The following is an 11,567-nucleotide window of genomic DNA, read 5'->3' as shown; positions in this document are numbered from 1 at the left end:
CCTGAAGCACAATCTTGGCTGGCTGAGTGAACCCTCTCAACAAACTCTTGAAGACTTTCCATGTGCACAAGCCGATACCCCTTGGCCACTGACATTTCATGAGAAATATCCTCATCAGATCTACTTTCATTGTCACTTTCCTGTAGCTTTCTCGAAGAAACAGAGGCACGAGGCTCCGGAATTTGCTCGCTTACCACGTCATCCTCACCAACAAACGTGATCTCCAATCTAAGTCTCTTCGATGCATTTTCCGCGATCTTTCTGTGCTTTGGGATACCTTTGAAAGCCTCTCTTTTCTTACCACTACCACTTTTCTTTATAAATCATTGTTTTACACCAGATTTATTCCCTTTAGGCATGATTATTCGATGGTAAACAAGCTGAAGTATTTTGAATGTGTTCAGGGAACAAAGGAAAGATGGATAGATCGTCTGCTGTTACTGCCAAAAGGCGTGTCTTTTCGTGACCGCTTACAGCAATGATTTCAAACGCTCGATCGGAGAGAGAGGTTTGAACTAATGAAGAACCAACAAAAATACAAGTTTACAAAATTCATAAATGTAAAACTGAAAGGCGGCTAAAGCGAACGCGATGAACATAATAACTATAGGAACGTACATTGTATCGGCGCTCAATGTAGGCCGCGAAAAAAGGCAACTCTAAACCAGATGTTCTCTCGGTGAAATCAACGATGAAACTAAAAGGCTAGAATATTAACAACATGTAAATTATACCGAACGCGGGAAAGAAAAACAAAACATATTCCCGAGGGAATGCTAATAAACTGAAATAAAATGCAAAGAAAGCTAAATTCTACATCTGCGTGGAAATTGTTGCGGAAATTGCGTTCTTCAAGCTTTTACTGATAAAATTAATTTAAAAAGACTTCAAAACCTTAAAGTTGATAGGTTAAACCATCGATTTAAAGCAAAAACCAAAAAGTGGTCGGATGACCAAAAATTTGCAAAAATCTGACTAGATGGCCCCCTTAAATAAACAATACACAATTTAACCATACCTGTAGTTGGTGGCCAAACAGGATTTTAATCACTTGCAGATGCAATATTTACAGCAGACGGAACTGTAAGAAAAGAAAAATAACATTGTTCACTCATTTTTCATTACCACGACTCCTTATTCATTACACCAACCCCAGGCCACTTCACTCTTGTGCCATGATTTTGGCACCAGATCATGTACTGAACCACAAGAACTCTGAAGTGACCTTTTAAATTCTCTCTAATAGTCACAGGGTGTAGTTAACAAGGCTTAAACAAACAATACACAATTTAACCATTGTGCCTGTAGTTGGTGGCCAAACAGTATTAAGATCATGCACTTGCAGATGCAACATTTACTGGAGGTGGAACTGTAAGAACAGAAAATTGACATTCCCAGAAAATTTTTTTTCATGATGTAGAAGGGCGACCCTAAAAGCCGGAACGGTAGAATGGTGGAATGGCAGAAAATGAATCCAAATCCTAAAAAACACTGGCAGAAAATGACCCCAAATCCTAAAACACGGAATGGCGGAAAATGACCCCAAATTCTAAAATATGGAATGGATATCAGGGCATGTTGCCCAAATTTTGTACAAAGACACTCAAGTGCTTGGCTCATTTGTCCCTACGAGGATAAAGCGTGTGACTAAATAAAGTGTTATTTTTTTTTCTTTTACTGAGAGGTATAAATAATAATGAACCATTACATACGTGAAAGATAGCTGCATTTTCGCATTGTAAACCTGTTTAGTTACCTTTTGTTATGCTAAATTTGCCATGAGATTTAGTCGCATCATAAAAAGTCGCACAGCATGGGAAAACTAACTTGACATACCACATTACAGTAAAAAATTGTAACTTTGATACGTTTCCTGGTCACGTCTGTATTGATTTAATGAAACAATATCTCATATACTTGTCAGTGTGAGAACATCATAGGAACGTTTTCAGGCTTCTCAAAATATAACAACGTTCAGCCCCAGCTCCAAACTTAGACTAGCGTGAGAGAGAGCCCTCATTACCAGTTTTGGGCCTTGAGTAACACTAGGTGAAGAGAGGTTTACATGGGGTCAGATCGTGCGTGTGGGAATTTCTCATGGCTTGAAAAGAGAAAAAAAGTTAGCAGAAGGAAGCCGTCAAGAAGAATTTAAAGAATTTCTTTGCGACCAGATGTCCAAAACACCATCCTACTATAAAATTTATGGCTTACATATCTACAGAAGAAATAAACTTTTTGGACAAAAAAAGAGGCTATTTCATCAATTCATTTGGCAGATTTCTTCTGTTCCTCAACAAATTGCACATCATCAATTCTGTGGCATTTAAATTGCCCCTCCTGGAAGGGAAGTGTAATTCTGTCTTTTCACGCCATTAGAAATTCCCACACGCAACTCCTTGAGAACCTCTCTTCACCTAGTGTTACTTAAGATCAAAACTTATGCGTCGACAAAGAAACGCTTGTATTAAAGGTTCGTTAAACGAGGACTTGCTCCGCCGCAGGTTGTCCTGCGGTGTTTGTTTAGTTTTATGCGCGCGCTCATACGAGTGCGCCTGACTGTTTTCTCTCCATTGTGTGTCTTCCATCTTGTTTCGACGTGTATGAATAAAGCGTATTTGTTGTGTAGTTCGCGTTACTTACTGGCGTGGTGGCAGCAGTTCAAAAACCCACCTACACCCTCAACACTAAGTCATCAAACTACTGGCAAAGGTCCAACAACGAGCCGGCCTTCGCTACGACCGGAAAAAGAGCTAAGTATAGTATTCTCCTTCGAGATAATTATGCATAGTCTGCAAGAATGGCAACCACATGTGCACCAAAGCAATGGTCTCTCACCAAATCAGAAAAAATTACTTCATTTGAAGCCTGGCGACAGAATCTTCAATATATCTTGTCCCTTGATGCTAATTTTGCTCCCTTCTTAAGCGATAATGTCTCTTGGCAAAAGAAAACTTCTGCACACCCCACAAGAGGTCTACAAATTGACGGCGAAAATGTTCCTCTAGCGCGATGACGAACAGCACACCGAAAGGCTGCCCATCTCGACTTGATGCTAGGCCAAATAGCCAACTATTGTCCTGTTATATCAAGAAAATCAATCGTGAAATCTGCGACTTCGGTCAACGGAATATGGCAAATGATTAGGATACATTATGGCTTTCAGTCTTCTGGCACCCACTTTATCGACTTCAACAACATAAAACTCGAACCCAATGAGCGACCTGAAGATTTGTTTCAGCGACTCATGTCTTTTGTAGAGAATAACCTCCTAGTCGCCTACGGCCCCATCATCCATCACGGTGAAACCGTGACCTCCAACAAAGGGTTGTCCCTATCCCTTGAAAACTTAGTGATCCTAACCTGGCTTCGCCTCGTTCATTCCGACCTACCAACCCTCGTGAAACAACGTCATGGTACAGAACTGCGCTCCAGGACTCTAGCATCACTCAAACCGGAGATATCACAGGCTCTCGACTCGCTCCCAGAACAGATCCGGTCCGCCGCTGACTCCAAAATATTACGGGCTTCCACATCAACATCTACATCTAGTCCAAGACCCCTTCAACGGCCACCCTATCGTCTACCCAGTCCACGTAACCCAGCAGTCACTAGACGTCCCATGGTGTGTCCGCTATGCAAAGAAGCCAGTCGTCATAACACCCATCACTATCTTAGCACATGCCCATATCTTCCACACGTAGACCGCCTCTTCATGGCCAAATCACGTGCCACTCTCAACGTCGAGGATGAAGAGACACCTTACGACCTCGATGTCGGCGCCCTTGAGCTCGATGGCGACGAATGTGAACATCCCCCGTCGGCACGGGCCGTCTCCCATAGAGTCAGTTCCAACTATTCACCCTCTCTCGGTGCTTTCTACATGCAGCAGCCAGTGCGTCTGACCCTTGACACTGGTGCTGAGACAAGCATGATTAAGGCAAGCCTCGCCCACAAGCTCAACCTCAACATCGTCAAGTCCAACCAAAAAGCCCTATTGGCCGATGGGACGACTCCCTTGAATGTTATCGGTGAAGACCACATTACACTGTCACGCACCAAGATGAAGTTAACACTCGAAGTGCTCGTCGTAGAGAATCTAGATGTCGACATCCTAGCAGGTATTCCGTTCCTCATTGCCAATGACATCACCATATGTCCCGCAACTCAAGAAGTAACAATCAATGGGTGGGAAACAACCAAGTACCTCCCCAAAGCTCCAGTCAAGAGCCACCAAGCCTTTTCCGTGAGACAAACATCCTCCTACGTCCTTAGGTCATCGGCCCCCGCAACCGTCGTCTGGCCCGGTGACTTCGTCGAAGTCACAGTAGGGACCTTTAGCACTGACGACGAGAACGTGGACGACGACGTATATGACCGATTTAGGCCTGGGACAGGACCATCGTCCACGGCGGGAAACATAAATACTTTAGCACATCGGTTACGTGGACCAGTCCTTTACTGCTAATTTGAAAATGCAAAAATTATCCACTAAAACAATTTAACTTTTTCAGTGTTGTAATCAACATCAAGTGATTCAGAGCTAAGCTAAGTTTACATACAGAGTCGATCCGAGCGGTTCGGATATTTTTCAAAGCCCAGAAATCTTCTTAAAAATGCCAGCTGGTATAAATGACAAAACTGTAATGAAATATCCGCAATTTATAATTAGAAAAGCATTTATAAGGCTACGTACATACCCTGCAGCACTTTTATCATCATCCGCCATTGCTTTTTCCGCTGTAAACTGTAAAGCTCAATCTGCAACTCGAAAGAAATAAAGTTTTTTTCCATCACGGTTCGATCAAATTATTTTCGACACTGTTTTTATTCCCTAACTGACCCTTTAGATTGAAGAAATCCCTTAGATAGGGAAGTATAATTGAGAAAACAAATAAAACATACTCGCGTTCTCGTCAAGACGGCGAATGGCGGCAAATGGTGTCCTGAACGAGATGTGGACGACGACTCGTGCTCGGTTGGGCATGCGTGGTGGCATCAAAGTTCGTTTTCCCAACTACCGGTCGGTCACATTCACGTTCTCGTTGTCACAGCTAAAGGTCCCTAGTACCTCCAGAGCTACGAGCCGAATCCACAATTGTCTTAGAGCCTGCCCCCACCTCCTGGCTCCAACCACAACTGGTAGTCACCATAGACGGTAAAGCCCGCATAACAAACGACACCGACGAACCACAGGTCATAAGACGCCACCACCACATCTGCTTCGCCCGCCACACTACTCAAGATGTTCCAGTTATCAATCCCTCCCAAGTCCCTTCTCTCCCCTCGCAGCCAAAGGTCAACATTCCATACTCCCACGGAGTCAGCTAGACCCCAACAACATTCTTGAAGACACAATTCCTGATCAGTTCCAACAAGCCTTACTCAAGCATGACTGTGTATTTGGTCCAGACCTACCTGGCTACAATGGCGCCGCAGGTTCCATCGAAGCCCACGTGAACATGGGCCCCGTGGAACCCTCTCAACACAAGAGTCGTCTCCCTTTGTACCCCGCGATAAGTTGATCGAGCTACTGGAAAAGTTAGACGAGCTTGAAAAAGATCACGTTTTCTCCAAACCCGAGGAGGTCGACGTCCACGTAGAGTACTTGAATCCCTCATTTCTGGTTAAGAAGCCCTCTGGTGGCCATCGCCTCGTTACTGCCTTTGCCAACGTCGGTCGGTACAGCAAACCTCAACCTTCATTGATGCCAGACATAGACTCTACCCTGCGTACTATTGCCCCTTGGAAGTTCATAATCAAAACCGACCTTAGCCATGCATTCTATCAGATTCCACTGGCTAAAGAATCTCGCAAATACTGCGGTGTCGCTACCCCTTTCCGGGGTATAAGTGTCTATTGCCTATCAGCTATGGGTATGCTCAGCTCTGAAACTGCACTGGAGGAGATGATGTGCCGCGTCCTCGGCGACTTCACACAGGAGGGACACGTTGCTAAAATAGCCGACGACCTATATCGTGGCTCCTCTTCACCCGAAGAGCTCTTACTTATCTGGACCCGCGTCCTCGATTAACTCGACAGATGTAATTTGCGGCTCTCTCCCTCAAAGACCGTCATTTGCCCTAACTCAACGACAGTCCTCGGATGAGTATGGTCACAAGGAACCCTATCTGCCAGTCCTCATCGTATTGCTGTTCTGTCTTCATGCCCTCTCCCTACAACTGTTAAGGACATGCGTTCATTAATTGGTTCATACAAGGTCCTTGGGCGAGTTCTACCTTAATGTGCCTCAATAATCGACCCTCTGGAAAGCGCGATCTCGGGAATGCAATTGCCAGACACCCTTGCTTGGACGAAAACCTGACCAAGGTCTTTCGTTCTACTCAACAGGCTTTGTCAGGGTCAAGACCCATCACACTCCCACGCCCCACTGATACATTGTGGATTGTCACGGACGGTTCCGTCAAACAACGTGGTCTCGATGCTACATTATACATCACTCGCGACAACGGTCTACACCTTGCAGGTTTCTTCAGCGCCAAACTTCGCAAGCATCAGATTCAATGGTTACCGTGCAAAGTCGAGGCGTTAAGCATTGCAGCAGCTGTCAAGCACTTCAGCTCCTATATCACCCAATCTAGAAATCGCGCACACGCACTAACCGACAGCAAACCGTGTGTTCAAGCCGTGGAAAAGCTCTGCAGAGGGGAGTTTTCCGCCAGCCCAAGAGTAACATCGTTCCTTACTACAGTTAGCCGCTTTCAAGTCACCCTGCAACACCTAGCAGGTTCTGCAAACCTCCCGCCAGACTTTGACAATTGAAACGACCCAGATTGCTCGGAATCAAACTGTCAAATATGCTCTTTCATCCGTACGACCCGAGACTCTGTTGTCCGTGGTGTGACCGTGCAGGACATAATTGATAACAACAAGCCTCTCTCCTACACTACCCGCTCCACATGGCAGGAAGTGCAAAATGGCTGCCGCGACTTACGACGCGTGCATGCACAATTAAAACATGGCACCCGACCCTCCAAAAAACTCATCAACCTCAAAGACGTCAAGAGATACCTGAATGTCGCCTCCATTTCTCGGGACAGCCTCCTCGTCGTGAAATGTGAGCGTCCTTTTACCGCTACTTCCAAGGCCATAGTCGTCCCCAGATCCGTTTTCAACGGCCTGCTAACCGCCCTTCATGTGCGTCTCAACCACTCATCTCGGAACTAACTTCAAATGGTCGTGCAACGCCACTTTCACGCCATAGACATGGGCCCTGCCTTGACACGTGTTTCATTATCCTGCCACACGTGCGCCTCACTACAGAAGTTTCGAAGCACTCTCTTCAGCCAGACGTCAGAAGATCCCCCAGATGTCATCGGGATTGCTTTTGCTGCCGACGTCATCAAGCGTGAGCGTCAGTTAATCCTCGTTCTTAGAGAGTGTGCCACGTCTTACACCGCTGCTTTCCTCATCCCAGACAAGAAATACGACAAATTGCGGAATGCCTTAACGTGTCTAATTGTAGATTTGCACCCCATCGATGGCCCACTTGCCGTTATCCGTGTCGACCCCGCCCCTGCCTTCGTCTCGTTAAGCAACAACGACGGCCTCAAACACCTAAATGTTTGGCTTGACATTGGGCGCATCAAAAAACAAGAACAAGAACCCTGTTGCAGAAAGGGCAGTACAAGAGCTCGAGGACGAACTACTAAAGCAGGAACCTGGTGGTGGTCCTATCGATCAAGTGAGCCTAGCTATTGCTGTTGCTCGCCTCAACGCTCGTCTACGTCGTCAGGGACTTTCTTCACGCGAGCTGTAGACTCAAAGAAGCCAATTCACTGGTAACCAGCTTCCCGTTGCAGATTACAACACTATACTTGCTAAGTACCAACAGCGTCTGAACAACCACTCATCCAGTGAGCATGCCAAGAATCCCAGAGGCCTCGTACCACCCAAACCCCAGATCAAAGTTGGTAAACTGGTCTACCTTGTGTCAGACCGGAACAAGCTCCACGCCCGAAACCGCTACCTCGTTACAGAGATAAACGACCCATGGTGTTCTGTCAAGAAGTTCTCCAGCTGTCAGTTGAGAGCTTCTTTTTACAAGGTCAAGTTGTCCGAATGCTACGTCGTCCCCACACAAGTCAACTTCCCCTCTTCTTGTGTGAATCGAGGAGATGATGAAGGCCACGATGAACAAGCGTCCGTTCCCGATCCCCCTCAACCACCGTTGGACATCACTCATCCGTTTGATGCCAACCCTGAATCCCTAGACTCCTCCATCCTACTCCCTCAAGGCGACGGTGGAGAAACCCTGTCCGATCCTAAGGAACCTGAAGTTCCCAGAGCCCCGGTCGAACCCGACGTGTCCTACTCTAACCCTGACGAAAGCTGTCCACAACCAGCCCCTCCAAGGCCCCAGCGGTCCCGTAAACCGCCATCGTACTTGAAAGACTATGTCATGTATTAGGGTCCTACCAGTTTCAGCATCTATACTTTTGTAGAATCCCTGAGCCGTTGTAATTATAGTTTGTTCTCGTTAAGGAACGAAAAAGACGTTGCGCCAGCAGGTTGTCCTGCGGTGTTTGTTTAGTTTTATGCGCGCGCTCATACGAGTGACGCCTGACTGTTTTCTCTCCATTGTGTATCTTCCATCTTGTTTCGCCGTGTATGAATAAAGCGTATTCGTTGTGTAGTTCGTGTTACTTACTGGCGCTCTCACTAGTCTAAGTTTGGAGCTGGGGCTGAATGTCGTTATACTTTGAGAAGCCTGAAAACGTTCCTGTGATGTTCTCACATTTACAAGTGTTAGAGATTTTTTTGTTTCATTAAATCAGTACAGACGTGACCAGGAAACGTATCAAAGTTACATTGTAATGCTGTATGTGAAGTTAGTTTTCACATGCTGTGTGTTTTTATGCCGCGACTAAAACTCATGGCAAATTTAGCATAACAAAACAGGGGCGGATCCAGGATTTCAAAAGGGGGGGTGGATGGCAGATGGCGGGTCGACCCGCCATCTTGGAAATTACCCACAAGACCCTGGGAACGAGGTTGCCATCAAACCTGAGCCTCGACTGAGCACATGGGTTGGTAAGCGCGAACGTTTCCCTACAAATTTCGCAATAATGAGCTAATCAGAATCTTACTTCGCCTCACTAGGCGTTGTCAAATGGCTTCCTTGCGAACTTTTGCGCGAAAAGTGGCGGCAGACGACGAAACGTGGCGTAACAACAACCAGACATGAGCGAGAGCTAATTTTTCTTTCTTTCTTTATTTTCTATTTCAAATAAAGTGACATTTCGAATTTTTTTTTACTGAAAAATGGGGGGGTGGATATCCACCCTATCCACCCCCCCTGTATCCGCCCCTGCAAAAGGTAACCAAACAGGTTTACAATGTGAAAACACAGCTACCTTTCATGTATGATGGTTCATCGTTATTTATACCTCTCAGTAAAAGAAAAAAAAATTAAAAACACTTAATTTTAGCCGCGTGCGTTATTGTTGTGGGAATGAAAGAGCCAAGCACTTGAGTGTTTTTGTTCAAAATTTGTGCAACATGCCCTGCCTCCATTCCGTGTTTTAGAATTTGGGGTCATTTTCCACCGTTCCATGTTTTAGGATTTGGGTTCATTTTCTGCCGTTCTGTGTTTTAGGATTTAATTTGGGGTCATTTTCCGCCGTTCCGTGTTTCAGGATTTGGGGTCATTTTCCACGTACCATTCCATGTTTTAGGATTTGGGGTCATTTTCCACCGTTCTGTGTTTTAGGGTTTCACGGGGATCATTTTCAGCCATTCAGTCATTCTGCCGTTCCAGCTTTTAGGGTCGCCAGATGTCGAAAAGATTATACATACTAGGAGTTCTGGTCATACAGTGTACAATCAAGTCACTTTTAAAAACAGAAAAATGTTCTCACTTCAGTGCTTGATCATCCTCAATGTGATAACTTACAATTATGACCAAAATAAATTCCCAGTTCTCTGAAGACCACAACATTAACAAGACTTCAACATTTCAAGGGTACATGACTTGTATGTGGACCTGTTACTTATAACCTAGTTATGACCATTAACTCTACAATAAACTCTACCTGTGTTTGAGGGGCTGATAGTGTTGTAAAATCTTCGAGACATCTTAAGGCTCATGAAAATTGGTGTAACTGTCAAACAAGAAAAAAGGAGGTCATGCTGATTAATCTCCAGATCAAAAAAAAATGCAATTACAATTCTTGGGATTTTTGGTCAGATATGGAAAAAAACACCCAAACCACAGAAAATAGGAACGTATACCTTAAAGAGTGATCACCAACAATCAGTCTTGTTAATTGTACAGTATTATCATTTTGCTTCCGAGATCTAAGTGTCAATTAATCTTTCTTAATTTTATTTGCTGACACACATTTGTAAAACAGTCTACATGTTTGTCTTGAGAATTTTGAGTTACACATCAATACCCTCTGTTCAAGTGTTTTCAAAAAGTGTAGAGAGCCAATCACTCCTAATATAGCTAAGAGTTACTAAGGATGACGTTGCAATTAAAAAAAATTTAACATACTTGAAATTGGTGGTGACGTAAAAGTTCTTTGGGCACTTGCTTGTATAGTCCTCAATACCACTGAAGAAGGCACAATTAACTGCAATAAAATCAAACAAATGATCAAAAACTGAATATCCATGGAAAAATTAAGATTTTGTTACTTATGATATGCATGTAATCCAAAGTGACCAAATTTAGGGCAGCAGTATTGCTTCCTGACGCTCAACCTTTTTCCATGTTCCCATGTGACAATTATGACTGCACTCTGTTATCGAGATTTTCAAGGAAAGAAGCAGAGGTGAAAAAGAAAGAAAAAATTAATCACAAACTTCTCTAGAGGCAGATTACTGATTAGAGAGCTAGCATCAGGGTGGAACAGGTTTTTCTCTTTAGCTCTCCTCTTTAAATTACACATATAACTGACAACAAAAACGAAGCTGAATAAAAACAAAGGGATCAGCCATATGCACAAAAGGACTGAATCGCTATTCATTTATCTTCTTGTTCATCAAACATTCTGCCCCTAATCATTTGTACAAAAAAATTCTGGAATCAAATATTTTCCTTTATCTTTTCAAGTCAGAAGAAGATACTCCCAAATTCTTAAAAATGCAAGTTTTTCTTCCTCCTTTCTGTTTTCTTTTAAATTTTTGAAACAAACGGAAGGGAGGACAGCAGGGTGGGATGGATTCCACTGGACAGGTGTCACTGCACATTTGAACCTCCTCCAGACCTCCCTAGCCTTAAACATCCCCAAACTTAACCCTAGCAATAAACCCTAACCCTAACCGCTCCATCATAACCCTAATCCTAAACTCTAACCCTAACACCTAGCCCTAAGCCCTAAACCATAGACCTTAACCCTCACTACTTTTTATCAGACATGTAAAGGATGATATTTCCATTCAGCTTTGTTAGTGGTTCAAATCTGTGGAGTGGGTCTAAATCCACTTGCTGATTTGAATGGGGAGGGGGGAAGGTGGGGTCCATATCCCCCAGCAGATTTGGACCTGGGGGTCCATATCTGCCAGCGGAGTTGGACTAGGGGAGCCTAAATCTGCGGCCAGGA

The 11,567-nt window shown here is 44.4% G+C and overlaps 1 protein-coding gene and 1 pseudogene across 1 annotated transcript in view; one reads left to right on the top strand and one right to left on the bottom strand.

The window, feature by feature from the left end:
• Nucleotides 1-11,567, bottom strand: part of LOC111341757 (uncharacterized) — a 42,951-nt gene that overhangs the window by 2,739 nt on the left and 28,645 nt on the right. The window contains exons 1-4 of the mRNA XM_088732696.1: nucleotides 4,903-4,972; nucleotides 4,698-4,758; nucleotides 1,019-1,081; nucleotides 2-515 (exon numbers count right to left, since the gene is read on the bottom strand). Of these exons, the coding sequence (XP_088588822.1) occupies nucleotides 2-95 (94 nt within the window). The 5' untranslated portion in view covers nucleotides 96-515; nucleotides 1,019-1,081; nucleotides 4,698-4,758; nucleotides 4,903-4,972. Of the gene's footprint in view, nucleotide 1; nucleotides 516-1,018; nucleotides 1,082-4,697; nucleotides 4,759-4,902 lie in introns of the transcript that reaches the window.
• On the top strand, nucleotides 2,632-8,428 carry LOC148724163 (uncharacterized; annotated as a pseudogene).

This window comes from Stylophora pistillata, chromosome 9, assembly GCF_964205215.1.
Source record: "Stylophora pistillata chromosome 9, jaStyPist1.2, whole genome shotgun sequence".
NCBI classification, from domain to species: domain Eukaryota; kingdom Metazoa; phylum Cnidaria; class Anthozoa; order Scleractinia; family Pocilloporidae; genus Stylophora; species Stylophora pistillata.
The sequence above is the reverse complement of the archived record's forward strand: the minus strand, read 5'-3'. Positions and strand labels throughout refer to the sequence as shown.